Source organism: Spermophilus citellus (genome assembly GCF_964194105.1).
Source record: "Spermophilus citellus genome assembly, chromosome: 19".
NCBI classification, from domain to species: domain Eukaryota; kingdom Metazoa; phylum Chordata; class Mammalia; order Rodentia; family Sciuridae; genus Spermophilus; species Spermophilus citellus.
In genome coordinates, this window is record NC_138201.1 from 15,385,315 (window position 1) to 15,400,222 (window position 14,908).

General features: G+C 51.1%; 1 protein-coding gene and 1 long non-coding RNA gene across 5 annotated transcripts; one reads left to right on the plus strand and one right to left on the minus strand.

Annotated features, from left to right (window-relative positions):
- Nucleotides 1-96: 96 nt before the first annotated feature.
- On the minus strand, nt 97-9,111 carry PRRT3 (proline rich transmembrane protein 3). The gene is made up of 5 exons (XM_081276015.1): nt 8,652-9,111; nt 5,280-5,382; nt 4,040-5,104; nt 3,752-3,907; nt 97-2,702 (listed from the first exon to the last, which is right to left on the minus strand). Exons 3-5 carry the CDS (start codon nt 5,046-5,048, stop codon nt 925-927), a joined length of 2,943 nt encoding a protein of 980 aa, XP_081132141.1. The 5' UTR covers nt 5,049-5,104; nt 5,280-5,382; nt 8,652-9,111; the 3' UTR covers nt 97-924.
- Nucleotides 1,999-10,831, plus strand: LOC308638505. Of its 4 annotated transcripts, none has more exons than XR_014019855.1 (3): nt 1,999-2,106; nt 5,749-5,847; nt 9,943-10,831. It is a non-coding gene; the product is annotated as an uncharacterized lncRNA (long non-coding RNA). The 4 variants fall into 4 exon arrangements; XR_014019856.1 differs by lacking the exon at nt 9,943-10,831 and adding an exon at nt 7,333-7,489; XR_014019857.1 differs by lacking the exon at nt 1,999-2,106 and adding an exon at nt 3,210-3,380.
- Nucleotides 10,832-14,908: the final 4,077 nt, after the last annotated feature.

Genomic DNA, 14,908 nt, shown 5'->3' on the forward strand with positions numbered 1-14,908 from the left:
TTCTAACATTCTGGGAAATTGAGAGCTGACCTGAAAAAGTAGAGGGAAGACAGAAGGTTGGCCCTGGAGTAGTGTTAAGAGGAGGAGGATAGAAGAACCAACCTAAGTGAGGGACTCTCTGTGTTCAGAACCAGCTGTCATTTGCAGAAGGACTTAGATAAATGACTTTTACTTCTAAACTTCACTCCTTTCGTTCCTAAAATGGGTCTGATAATGTTTTTCAGGCTTCATGTGAGATTTTTTTTTTTTTTAATGTGTACTGGGAATTAAACCTAGGGGCGCTTTACCACTGAACTACATCTGCAGTCCTCTTGTGAAATTTTGAGACATGATCTCTCCAAGTTGCTGAAGGTGGAATCGAACTTCAGACCTTCCAGCTCAGCCTCCCGAGTTGCTGGGATTATAGGCGTGCACCACATTGCCTGGCCTTAATATGATAATTAAATGAGATGACGGATGTTGAGAGCTGAAATCAGTGCCCAGCAGATATTCTGGTGAGACACTGATAGTTGTCATTAACAAAGCCTGGAGCAACTTGTCCTCTTGTTGGATACTGGAGCCTGGCTTGAGCAGAGGGACGCGTGGGCCAAATCTTAAGATTTTATTTCTTTGGCACAAAGAGGACAGTCAATCTGGACAAGCAAGGCTCATCTCTCCTCACTGTGGGGAACCTGTTCCCTGTTCCCGACTCTCAAATCCATGCACCTCCACCCTGTATTCCCTGTAAGTCACGGCCTCTGTGCAAAATACCTGCTGAAAAAAATAGAGATATTTAAAAAAAAAAAAGGGGGGGGCGAGTTCACGCCTGGCTGTTGGATGGGGTTGGGTGTGCTGTCAGGTGGAGGCCCAGGAAAGCCAGTTTTTCAGACGGTCAACTGTCCTGGTATGCCATAGCGCAGGGTCCAGGTCCTGCAGCGGGGCAGCTCAGAGCTCTATGGTGTCGCTGGAGGCGCTGCGGGAGTCCCCAGCCTTGCAGCGCGGCTTCACCTCACCCTGGGGCTCCCCAGGCCGCGCAGGAGAGGATGTAGGGGCTGGTGTTGCAGCGGGCAGTAGCTGCACCGTGCTAGGAAGTTCATCTAGGGGTAGACTGTCCACTGACGACAGCCCATGACGCCATGGATTCCAACTGATTTTGAGCGAACCTCTGGAGAAGCTGTCTAGGGAGCTGCCAGAGGCAGCTGCCGTCCCGTCTGGCGCATCCACTACGTGCTGCGGGACCGGCCCGCGCACGCGTACATCGCTGAGTGACCGGCAGCGGCCGCGGAGGAGCGAAGAGCCCGCGCCGTCGAGCTCAGCGTCCGGGTGGCTGCCCCTGCGCGGCCGTAGAGCGCCCCCGGGCGGTGGGGAGGCCAGGCCGCGCAGGCCGCATCGCTGGAACACGCTGTCTCTCACTAGATGTTCCCGGAAGAGAGCGGCGTCGATGCTCCGGCTCAGGTTGATGGGCGATGGGGGCCTCAGGTCTAGCTCGCTTAGCGACGGCGCCGGCCCCGGCCCCATGCTGCTGCGGGATATTCCCGGGCCATTCAGCGGACCGCGACCCAGCGACGCAGCTGAGCCCCAGGCTCCTGAATTTGGCGTGACAGGCGGCCCGCCTTCTGCCGGGTTGCGGATGAGGCTTTTGCTGATGTCCAAGCCGCCTGTGCCCATGCCACTGGGTCCCGCATAGCAGTTATTGGGTCGCTCAGGCACCTCGCTCTTTCCAGACGGTGCAGGGCACGCCAGGCGCAGCAGCTTAGCCCAGCAAGCGTGCTCCGTGGGCGGCCTGGGTCGTGCAGCGACCAAAGCGGCCAGAGCCAGGGCGAGCGCCCACGTCAGCTCCAGCAGGCGCAGCCAGAAGTGGACGCCCCACCAGGCCCACGAAAAACGGCCCACCCGGCCTGGGCCTGGGTACAGCCAGAGCGCGGCCGCCAACTGCAAGCCGCTGGCCAGCAGCCCCAGTGAGCCCGCTACGGCCAGCAACCGAGGACCGGGGCTGGCATCCCAGCCCCGAGGGCCTTCCAGCAGGCGGCGACGGCACAGGCATAGCGTGCCTAGAGCCACCGACGCGCCCCAGGCGCAAGATAAACCCTGCGCCAGGAGGTTGAGCACAGGCCTCACGGAGAACAGGTCTGTCATGAGCAACCCCACGCCGTGCACCAACGCCACAACCCCCAGCAGGAGCGGGTTCTGTAGTGGCTGTGGCAGCCCCACTCCCAGGCCGAGTAGGGTCAGGGCCGCGAGGGCCGTGAGTAGCAAGGGGAACGGCAGGTTGTAGAGCACCAGGCCAGCGCGCATGCCCAGCCGCGCCTGTGCGCCATAAGGGTCGGTGAGCATGTAGGCAGACCGCAGCCCTGAAGCTACCAGCACCAGCACCGCGGCTACAAGTGCCAGTCGGGGTCCCGCCAGGGCGGCTGCCAGCGTGGCCAGTGCCAGTAAGGCAGGCAGCAGGAAGAGGACTCCCACCCCATAAACATGCAGCTCCCAGGAAAAACTCAACACCCGTCGCAAGGGCCCCCAGCGCAGGGGGGGTGCGGTGGCGTTGGCTGGGGGGCTGGAAGCAGGCGCTGAAGCTGTGGAGCTGGCTGAGGGCTCCGGAGGGGGCGGCTGGCCCAGGGCTCGCTGCGTAGTGACACGAATGAGGCCCCTTCGTGAGGTTGATGGGGCCTGGACTGGGGGTGCCGGGGGATGGCTTTGGGGACGTCCAGGCCACTCCTCCGCTTCATCTGCAATAATATTAAAATGCCTTTTGAAAAGTGCTCTTGATTTTCCATCGTTCTCTACTGTGGTTGGCAAGTTTAACATTTAACTTCTCTAAGAACATCCATCAAATGAAGAAAACAGCACCTGCCTCATTGAGTCGTGGAGAAGAATGTTTAACATGGTGCTGGATGCCAGTGAGCACCCAGTGGGTGTGAACCACCATTTTTATTAAGGAAACTATTAAGGAAATCCCAGCATTTCTCATCATGGCCTGCATATTGGAATCACCTGCAGACCAAGGAATCAATTTCTTGTAATGTGGCCTGGAGCCTGGGATTTTTTTTTAAATATATATTTTTAAATTACCTTTATTTTGTTTATTTAGTTCGTTTATGTGGTGCTGAGAATAGAATCCAGTGCTTCATGCATGCTAGGCAAGCACTGTACCACTGAGCCACAATCCCAGCCCTTTTTTAGTTGTTGATGGACCTTTATTTTGTTTATTTATATGTGGTGCTGAGAATCAAACCCAGTGCCTCACACATGCTAGTCAAGCACCCTACCACTGAACTACAAGCCCAGCCCTCACTGGGATTTTTGAAAAACTCCTCTGGAGATCACAGCACCAAACGTGTCCATGTTACATGTTACAACATTCTAGTCCCTCGCAAAAGAGCAAATGACTTCTCTCAGAGTTCCCAGTAAGTATTAATTTTATTATCCTCAGTTCTTGAACAAGGTCTTTGCCAATTTCTTTCTTTCTCTCTCCCCCGCCTCTCCACCCTGGGATTGAAGCCAGGGTCATTTTACCACTGAGCTACACCCTTAGCCCCTTTTATTTTTTATTTTGAGACAGAATATTGCTAAATTGCTGAGGCTGGCCTCAAACTTGCAATCCTCCTGCCTCAGCCTCCTGAGTTGCTGGTAATACAAGCATATAAACAATTTCTTTAAGCAAGTATTTATCTCCAGTTACTCCTGAGCTCCCTTTCCTCTCTGCGAACATCACATGGGTTCCTGATTATTGAACAGAGTATACCCTCTCCCCCCAGACCCCCAGCCATGCCCTCACCTGGCTGCAGGGCTCCCATAGGGCTCTCTGTTTGGTTTGTAGCTGGGCCAGGGTCTAAGAGACCAGGGATGAGGGACTTGGGGGTTCCTGGAACCTCCATTGCTCCTCTCACCCGCTGTGGGGAGATGGGGTCTGCTCCATTCATTGCTGCTATCTCTGAAATGATTAAAAAAAAAAAAGTCCAAATGAGGAAAATGGGACCTCAAGTCACACAGAACTGGGGTCTTCGACTGCCCAGGAACATTGTCCCTTCCCACCCCTGCTCAGCACCCTTTCTTTGATATCTACCTGGCTTTGGCTGCCCATCAGGAGCCTCTGAGGCTGGAGGATGTGTGGGCTGAGGTCCTGGGGGATCCTTAACATCAGGGAGGTCCGTCTGCATGGGCAGGGGACCTGGGGAGCTGACTTCCCAGGTTTCCCCAGCTCCAGTCTTCTTGGGAGGCTCCACTGGTAGCTCCTCAGCAGGAGGAAGGCTTCTAGCCAATGCCAAGTCTAGCCGGGACCCTGCTTCCCGACTGAGTGCCACCTCAACTGGGGATACTGAGCCAGCATTGGGGACTGCTGGATCTTGTTGGGTGAAGAGGGGGCCTTGAACTGCCTCTTGGAAATCCTCCTCATGGCCCACCTCTTCCTCTAGCACTGGCCTCTTGACAGCACCTGCGTGGGGCTCAAGAGTGTGGGGAGTGCCCTGGGGGTCTGAGGGAGAAGTCTGTAGGAGCCTGATCTTGGCTTTGGCCTTTAGACCCTCATCTCTAGGTGGTGGCTGTTCTGCTTGACCTTGGGGCTCCTGTGGAAGGGGAGGAACTGTGGCTACCCTGCTTTGAAGCTTGGGAGTTGGAATAAAAGGGAGGTCGGGGAGACCCACTGGGTGGGGGACTGCTGCTTCTGGCTCTGGAGGCTCCTGTGAATCAGGGAGTCCTGTCCAGCCCTGGGAGCTGGGCCCTCGAACTATCTGGAGGTCATCAGTTACTGGGAGTCGCTGTCCCTGAATCCCGTGAGATGCTTTGGGCCCATGTAGAGCTGGGCCAAGGGGAGAGTCTGCAGGCCTCTCGGGGCCTTCAGCAGGGACCTGGGGGACATCAGAGTGCCAAGGGCCCTCATCACTGGGGTTCTCCCAGAGGAAGTCAGAGGCCTGGGACTCTGAGCCGACAGGGCCCTTGGGGTGGGCGCCTGGGGTCAGGTGGGGTTCTGAGTCCTCAAATGGCCTGGGAAGGCCCCTGCCCAGAGCAGGGCCAGCCCCCAGGTTCAGCAGCAGTAACAGCAGCAGGAGGCCATGCACACGGGGCCGTAGGGCCATGATCTACTCTGATGTCTGGTGTAGAGACCTCAACTTCCAATCCTCACTGGATGAGCCTAAAAAGAGGAGAGAGGATGATGTGAAGGTTGGGGGTTCCTTTCCCCCAAGGGACTGATGGGAAAGAAAGAAGAGACACAGGCAGTAGCTTCTCCCCTGTTTTTAAAACTGCATCTTTGGTCATACCACTTGCCTACTTCAAAACCTTCCATGGCAGGGCGCGGTGTCACATACCTGTAATCCCAGCGATTCAGGAAGCTGAGGCAGGAGGATCTCAAGTTCAAAGCCAGCCTCAGCAACTTAGCGAGGCACTTAGCAACTCAGCAAGACCCTGTCTCTAAAGAAAATACAAAAAAGGGCTGGGGATTTGGCTCAGTGGTTAAGTACCCCTAGGTTCAATCCCTGGTACCAAAAAAACCCCAAGAATAAACAAACAAATTCCATGGCTCATCTCTAGGTGGTGGCTGTTCTGCTTGACCTTGGGGCTCCTGTGGAAGGGGAGGAACTGTGGCTACCCTGTGTTGAAGCTTGGGAGTTGGAATGAAACACTGCCCTTAGGAGAGAATACAAGCTCCTTTCCTGGCCTTCTAAGGCCACAGCCAGCCCCGTCTGCTCACCTGTTGTCCTAATTCCCAGGGCTTTGCTCCTGAGTGTCCTCAGCTTGCCTTCTCTTTCTTTACTAATTGAAATTCTATTTTTGAAGGCCCAGCTTCAATAACAGAGTGGTAGACAGGAAGAAGAATGTGCACCTGTCTTTGAGGAGGGACCAAGTTGGAATCCCTGCTTTGCCATTTACTGTGTGGTGAGTGACTTGACTTTTTTTTTTTTGCCACGCTAGGGATCCATCCCCTCGGCCTCACATGTGCTGGCCAAGTGCTTTACCACTGAACTACAACCTCAGCCCTTTTTATTTTGAGACAGGGTCTTCCTAACTTGCCTGGGCTGTCCTTGTGATTCTCCTGCCTTAGCCTCCTGAGTTGCTGGGATTATAGATGTGTTCTCACATGCCTGCCTTTTTTTTTTTAAATACTTTTTAGTTGTAGATGGACCCAATACCTTTATTTTATTTATTTTATGTGGTGCTGAGGATCGAACCCATTGCCTCACATGTGTGCTAGGCGAGTGCTCCACCACTGAGCCACAACCCCAGCCCTTGACTTCAATTCTTTGCTTCACAGTTTTCTCATCTATAAAGCAAGATTATAAGAGCATCTCTCCCTCTCTCTTTAAAAAAAAAAAAAATAACTTCAAGGGGGTTCTCATGAGGCTTAAAGGAGAAAACATACAGGACCAGGCCTATAATAGGGGCTTAGTTAACGTTAGATCCCTATTGCTTTTCCCTTTATCCAGAAAGATTTTTCTCCCCATTCTCTTTTTTAAAAAAAAAATTTTTATACTTATAAATGGACAGAACATCTTTATTCATTTTTACATGGTGTTAAGGATGGAACCCAGTGCCTCAAACATGCCAGGCAAGCGCTCTGCCACTGAGCCTCACCCCAACCCTCTCTGTTCCTCTTAACTATTTCTTTTTTTTTAAAATATTTTTAGTTGTTGATATTTATTTATTTATTTATTTATTTATTTATTTATTTATTTATATGTGGTGCTGAGAATTGAACCCAGTGAGCTACCACTGAGCCATGGCCCCAGCCCCCCTCTTAACTCTTCCAACAAATAGATTGAGCACATACTGTGTGCCAGATCTTGGGGATAAAGCAGAGAATGAGATTGCCCTCATGAAGAAACAGACAATAAATAATTTTAAACAAGTTAAGCTATAAAGGAAATAAAACAGGGTTAAGAAAGAGAGGGATGAGGGCCTCTTTACACAGGGGGTGAGGGCAGGAAGGCCTCTCTGGAGTGATAACTAAGCTCAATGTTGAATACTCAGAAGGTTGGAAGGAAAAGCAGTTGGCAGAGGGTTCAGAGAGTATAAAGGCCCGGAGACAGGTGTGAGCTAATGAGTTCAAGAAATAAGAACACTAGTGAGGCTGGAGCACAAAGGAGAGAGTAGAAGTTGAAGTCAGATCCCAGCAACTCAGGAGGCTGAGGCAGGAGGATAGGAATTCCCAGGCCAGCCTCAGCAACTGAGCGAGGCCCTGCGCAACTTAGTGAAACCGTATCTCAAAGTGTTTAAAAAGGGATGGGAAGGTAGCTCAGTGGTACAGGCCCCCTAGGTTCAATCCCAGTAACCACTGCCCCCCAATCAGGAAGGCAGGGGCTAGACCGAAAGGTGTTTTGCAGGCCACCATAAGGCCCTTGGATGTTATTCTTCATGCCCCAGAAAGCCGTTGGAGACAGGACCATGGGAACACCCAGGGAGAGAAAGGCCAGCGCAGATACCCAGGAGCATTAAAGCACTGGCTCATTTCAGCCTGGGCCCCCTTCCTCCAGGAAGTCTTCCTTGCCTGACCCTCCTAGGCCCTGGTTGTCATGGTTCTACAGGTAATAATCTCCTTTCTCCCCTGCGGGCCGGGGCTCCTGTCTCTTTAATTCATACCTCAGTTCCCAGTGTACACTTGGCCCTGGTGGGTCTTCCCTAAAAGGTTCCAGGACCAGGGTGCCATGGCGCCAGGACCGAGGCCTGGGTGTGTTTAGGGGCAGAGGCCTTGTTCTTTCCCTTTCTGGGAAGCAGCTGTCCCCAAAGCTCCCTGGTTCCTGACCCTTGGTGACTCCTACACACCTTGAGAAGCTGCCCCCCACCCCAGGAGAATGCCCAGGCTCACCAGTGGTGGTGGACGATTTCAGGGGGGTTCTAAGACCTCAAATCCGAATCCAGACTCTGCCTTTACAGCCTGGTTCCTTGGTTTCTTAGACATTCCCCCAGCATGGTGCTGTGCTCCCAGCCCAGGGGAAGGGCTGGAGACCCTCAAACAGGTCTCAGTTCCAGGGTTGGAACTAAGGGTATACAGAGGGTGACCCAGAGAAGCCCTTCTGTAACACAGGTACTGGTTATTAATAGTGCTCCTGGGCTGAACTACCCATTAGGCTCCTGTGCTAAGCTTAGCTCTAGGTCATTCTGCCCTCCTTTTACAAGCAGGTGGGAGTATATCCATCTCCCAAGGGAGGAAACCAAGGTTCAGAGAGGTTGAGCAACTGGTCCAAGGTCACACAGCCAGCCGAGTGGACACACCAGGGGAAATGAAGCCCACTATGGCTCTTCTTGCCTAGGGGATTGGAAAAGCTTTGCAGAGGAGGAGCTGGTTCAGTTGAGCCCTCAGTGGTAGAGATGACATCTGCCTACCACCCCCATCAATCGAAGAGATGTGGGCACGTGCAGATAAGGCGGGGGCTCGCCCAGAGCTGGGGACCCACTGCTGGAGAGACGCTAGGGGGTGGGGAGATTTCCCTGCCGCAGGACGGAGAGAATGGCCTGGGGGCAGGGCGAGGGCTGCCGCAGGGCAGCCCGCAGGAGCTGGTCCATCTCCGGTTACCTCTCTTCCTCCTCCCCTAGTGTCCTCTCCCTGGCTCCGCGCCTTCCGCAGTGTCCCTGCTGGGGGTGGGCTCCGTGCAGGCCTGGTCGCCCGCACCCTCAAGGAGGGCTGCAGGCCACGCGCCCTGCCTGGGTCCTGCCATCGCCCCCTCCCAGGACCCGCTCCTCACCTGGGCGCAGCCCCGTTCACCTTGCGCGCGTCCCCGCAGCCGCTCCCCGCCGCAGCCTCCGAGATGCTCAGACTTGGCCAACAGAGCCCGGCGCTGCCGATCGCGAGCCCGCCCACAGGAGCGCCAGCCCCGCTTAACCCTTTCCCCTTGGGGGTGGACTCTTCTCCCAGTCCTGACCTCCCTTCTCTCAGAGCTTCTCTCGGAACAGAGCTGAGGTCGCCTCCCAGGGACGTGGGTAAACCTGCAGCATCCCTGCAAGCAGGACAGCCAGCCTCCGTTTGCAAACCTCCCAAGACGGGGAGCTCACTTCCTTGATATCTTATGGGGAAAACACATGCACACATACCCACCCACTGGTAAATCCTCCCTGCAGCTTGGTGTGTATTCTTCAGATCATTTTCCAGTGCAGTTACATATACAATTACATAAATAGGAATGAGATCATACTGTATGTGTTGTTTTTGTAACTTGCTTTCCCCCTTCACGTTACAAAGCATCCTGGCACATATCTCACGCATGTATCCAAAGGTCTACTTCACTTCTTGTGTTTGCTGTTGAGAATGCCTGCATATGGTCAGCTGGTAATCTTTATTTTTTCCTGTCCCTTGTGGTTAGATATTTAGCTTGGGTTTAGCCACTTACTAGCAGGAATAATGGAGTGGGGCCATTCTTACACATTGACACCTGTCAGACCTGTCAAACCATTTGCTAGCTGAGGCATGGTTAGGTCTGTGGTTGTGTACATTTTCATGTCTAGTATCAAATGTCCAAAGGTCCCTCTTTGGATTGTTCCTAACATACTAAGTATCCATCACTACACTCAATGCATTCAGGGAAATCCACACAAGAAATATATATGAGTGCTTAGTTGGCTGTGGTGGCACGTACCTGAAATCCCAGTGACTTGGGAGGCTGAGGCAGGAGGATGGCAAGTTCAAGGCCAGCCTCAGCAACTTAATGAGGCCCTTAGCAACTTAATGAGACCCTATTTAAAAAAAAATAAAAAAGGCTATGGATGTTGCTTAGTGGTAAAGAACTCCTGGGAGTTCAGCACCCAGTACAGGAAAAAAAAAAAAAAAAAAAAAAAAAGAAAAAAGAAAGAAAAATTCTTTCCAGAATTAAGTTAAGCCTCCCTCCCAGTGGTTTCCTACCTCTGGCTATGCCAAGGCCTACATCATGTGGTTCTCTCTCTCTCTCTCTCTCTCTCTCTCTCTCTCTCTCTCTCTCTCCCCTCTTCCTCTCTCTCTCTCCCTCCCTCCCCCTCTCTCTCCCTCTCTCCCTCTCCTTTAAGATGGGCCTTGCTGTCTTGCCCAGGCTTATCTTGAACTCCTCCCCAGAAGTGATACTCCTGCCTCAGCCTCCCAAGTAGATGTGGCTCCAGGTCTCTTCCCCAACGGCTGCTCTGAAGCTCTTCTGATTCTGGAAGGTGGCGTGGGCTTTTCCCATCTCACCATTACCATCTGACCAGCCCTCTTTCCACCTCTGTGAGCCCCTTCAGAATCGGATCGGCCCCTCTCATTTCTCTGGACTCTTCTTCCATTTCAGCCTTCCCTTTTAGAACAGGATTCTGGGCTCATGGTTGTGGCGTCTCATCCTGTTTGCTTCTTACCACTCCATGGTGCACCCCTTGAAGTCCGACTCTTGGGGGAATGAACCCTGTTGGCCATAAACTAAGCTTTCACCTCCTCTTTCCTAACATCTACTCCTGTGTTAATATGACCTCTTATAGATTGATTTGCAGTGTCCCTCAAGGGCTCATGTGTTAAGGCTTGGTCACCAGCCCGAGGTGCTACTGGGAGGTGGTGGAACGTTTTGGAGAAAGGGATGAGTGGAAGAAAGTTAGGCCACTGGGGGTGGCCTTTGAAGGGGTTATTGGGACCTCAGCCACTCCCTCCCTCTCTCTCTGCTTCTATGAGGTGAACAGACCTCCCTACCACATGCTCCTGCTGTCATATACCGTGCCACAGGAGGCCCAAACCCAACAGGACCTTATAGTTTAGATATGAGTGTCCCCCCAAGAGACAATGCAAGAATTTCCAGAGGTGAAATGATTAGATCATGGGAGGCATGACCTTATCTGTGGATTAATCCATTCATGTGGATTAAGTGGGTGGTAACTGTAGACAGGTAGGTGTGGCCGTATGAGGTAGGTCACTGGGGATGTGCTTTGGGGTTTATGTTTTTTTCCTGGGAGCAGAGTTCTCTCTCTACTTCCTGGCCATCCTGTCCTGAGCTGCTTTCCTCTGCCACACCCTTCCGCCATGATGTTCGGCCTCATCTTGGTCCCAGTACAATGGATGCAGCTGACCACAGACTGAACCCCTGAAATTGTGAACCAAAGTAAACCTTTTTTCCTTATGAGTTGCTTATCTCGAGCATTTTGTCACAGTGACAGAAAGCTGAGTAGCACATGACCTCACGCTAAATGGATGTTTTTGGAGGTCAGGTCATTTTGTTGACCAATATGGATCTACTAGGTCTTCCCTATCTCTTGTGTGCTCTTGGTTTCCTTTTCTTTTAACTTTTTAATAGTTATAATAGACAGAATGCCTTTATTTTATTTGCTTACTTTTATGTGGTGCTGAGGATGGAACCCAGGGCCTCATACATACTAGGCAAGCAATTGACCGCTGAGCTACAGCCCCAGCCCCTCTTGGTTTCTTGATCCTCAATCTAGCATTTGACCTGTGTTGGTTATTGCTTTTATCTTGTTAGATCTGGCCGGTTGTTCTGTCCTTGTTGGACGTTCTCCGGATCTTGATTCTATGTATAACAGATAACTGGCATTTTGGGGGATTGTCCAAAATCTTCTCCTCTGGACAGTCTTAGAGGTCACTTCAGAAGCTGCAGGGTCCAGATTCCTCCTCTCGCTGCTGCCCCTGGTAACCTCCAATGGACCTCCTTTCGAGATGTCAAGATCCCCTTAGCAGCTCAGCACTGGCCTGGTTCTCGTCCTCAGTTTCTCCTCAGGGGGCAGGTGTGTGTTCAGCTCCCGTCCGTAGGACGGCCCTCTGGCTGCCCTCTTTGGAATCAGGAGCCCCAATCCCTTAGTGTTTCCAAGCCACCCATTGGCAGGGGTTCTGAGATCCCAGACAAAGGCAAGAGAGATCATGATCCCTTTGGCCAGAGACCAAGGTGAAAGCTGATCCTATGGAAAGAGGAGACGGGGAATGGAGTGAATGTGAGTGGGGAACATTAGGCACCAGGTGTGGGCGGGAAACATCTCAGCTCCAGAAGGATCTCTCAGCTTCAACCTGAGGACTCTGGGATGGCAGGGGTCAGGCCCTGGGATGTGTGGGGGAGAGTGGTGGCCAGTAGCTCCCATTGAGGTACACACCTTATGTGCCTTCTTCTTTTTAAGCCCTCACAACAACCCTATGTATTATTATGCTCTTCATTTTACATCTCACAAGTGGAAGCACAGAAATGTTAAGCAACTTGTTAAAGGTCACACAGCAGCTAAAAAGGCTGAAAGTCAGACTTTAATGATGATGACACCATTCTGCCTCTCTGGAAGAGCCTCAGAGAGAGAGGAGAGAGGAGGATGAAAACTCCATGCCTTCCAGACGGCCCCTGTAATTTGGGATAGAGTCTATGAAAACAGGCCCTCCAACTGGGAACTCTGTAGAGAGGACTTCAGACCAGCACATCTGGAATCTGTTGGGAGCTGTCACTCAGAAGTACCCTGAAGGCTTCCAAGGAAACAGAGAAGGAAGGAAAAGGTAAGGGAGATGTGGCTGGCAGAGATGAATTCTCGGGCTTGGATAGTGCCCAGAACAGTGGGCTGGATTTTCGTTCTGGCTGGTCACTCTGGAAGGCACAACTAATAAACAAATGCAGGGCAGGTGGGACCTGGTGCAGGCTGGTGCACCTGCCAGCTGTCCTTAGCTCTGGGAGCGTGGCAGTTCTGCTGGCCAAATTGAATCTCCCCCCCTCACCACCACACACAGTGCTGCGGATTGAACCCAAGGGCTTGTACATGCGAGGGACACATTCTACCAACTGAGCTGTATCCCCAGCCCCCAAAATGAGTCTTAAGGGCTCCTGGAGTCTTAAGCCATTCTTTCTCAGATTTTAACCTCCATTAATACCAACTAAACAAACCTGATCTTTTTTATTTTATTTTATGTTTTAGTATTTATTTTTTAGTTATAGTTGGACACAAATACCTTTATTTTATTTATTTTTATGTGGTGCTGAGGGTCAAACCCAGCGTCTTGCCTGTGCTAGGTGAGCGCTGTACTGATGAGCCACAACCCAGCCCCCAAACCTTTCTTTTAAACAAGTTATTTTTTGGGGGGGCTGGGTGTAGTGACACACACCCATAATCCCAGTGATTCTCTTGAGAGGCTGAGCCAGAGAATTGCAAATTTGAGGCCACTGAGCAACTTAGCAAGACCCTGTCTCAAAATAAAAAAGGTTCAAAAATGGGTTGGGGATGTAGCTCAGTGATAAAACACCTCTGGGTTCAATCTCCCATACTGAAAAAGTTATTTTTTTGCTGGGTATAGTCGCACAGGCCTGTAATCTCAATAAGTCAGGAGGCTAAGGCAGGAGGATTGCAAGTTCAAGGCCAGCCTCAGCAACTTAGTGAGATTCCCAGAAACTTAGTGAGACCCTGTATCTAGACAAAAAAATAAATAAAAGAACTGGGCGTGTAGGTCAATGGAAGAGCACCCCTGGTTTGGGGTGGGGACTGTGAAACAGTAATTCAAGCCACTTGAACAAGTGTACTGTGATTGTAATTGTCTTCCTGGACATTTTGTTTCCTCTCGTGGTAAGAACTGCTTAATTTTTCATTTGCTCAATCTATGCATCCATCATCAGTGCATTCTACATCTTTTTTTTTGAAGTGAAGATTGGATTTCCTCTCCAGACAAGAATATTTTCTTGTCACAGAATTCACCAGAACGTACAAATAACATGGTTTCTTCAACAAATGATGGGCTTGGTGGTGTGGGGTACAGGGGAAGGAGGGAGGGAAGGTGTTACATGAGAGAGATTGAAGAGAACACAGCAACCAGATGCCACAGGAGGGCCTCGTTGGGATCCTCCTTCAGACAGACTTGATGTCAAAAGACATTTTAAGACAACTGGGGGAAATCTGAACGTGGACCAGGTCTTAGAACATGGTAAAGAATAGGCATGTTTATGTCACAGTGGCCTTGAAGGTTGTTATTTATTTATTTATTTGGGGTCCCAGGGATTGAACTCAGGGGCACTCAATCACTGAGCTCCATCCCCAGCCTTATTTTATATTTTATTTAGAGACAGGGTCTCACTGAGTTGCTTATGTCCTCGTTTTTTGCTGAGGCTGGTCTTGAACTTGTGATCCTCCTGCCTTAGCCTCCAGAGCTGCTGGGATTACAGACGTGTGCCACTGCGCCTGACATTATTTATTTTTTATTTTTATTTTTGTGGTGCTGGGGCCTTGTGCATGCTAGGCAAGTGCTCCTCCATTGCTTTCATGGGTTAAAAAGAATTCCTTACCCATTAGAAATACTTGCTAAGATGTTTATTTGTGACACGATATCTGGGATATACTTTGCAAATATTCCAGTCCCCACCCCCACAAAACAAGTGGTTTGGGAGATTATATATTGATAATTATGAAACAGAGTGACAGATACACAGAAATTTATTATACTATTCCCTCTGCTCTTGTGTAGGCTTGAAATTCTCCATAATGCAACATTAAAAATGAAAAAGATTTGAGAAACAGAAGAAAGGAAAAGGGTACGCTGGGCTGGCTCACCCATCTTGAGAGGGGGTTGCAGAGATAAAGTGTTTAGCTGGAGGTCGGGCTCAGTGGTGGAGCACGTGCTGAGCATGCGTGAGGGCCTGGATTCCATTCCCAGAGTGCTCGACTAGCACTCGTGAGGCACTGGGTTTGATCCTTAGCACCACATAAAAATGAAATAAAGATATTGTGTCCACCTACAACTAAAAAATAAATATTAAATTTATTTTTTAAAAAATGTGTGATTTGTTAGGTACTCACTCCCTGAAACCCAGGTTTTTGAACCCTGTGGGTCTTCCCAGGCTGACTCCAGTGAGGCAAAGCCCAGAGCTGGAAGAAAGCCAAGGTGGGACCAGGTGGGAGCAGGGCAGCTGGGCTGCGTTAAAGCACAACAGAAGCTCAGGAACGTGCTGGCTGGCCCCTGAGAACCTTTTGCACCCAGCGACACAAGGGTCTCCTTGATAGTCTTTTTTTTGGGGGGGGTAGGGGCAGTACCAGGGCTTGAACCCAGGGGTGC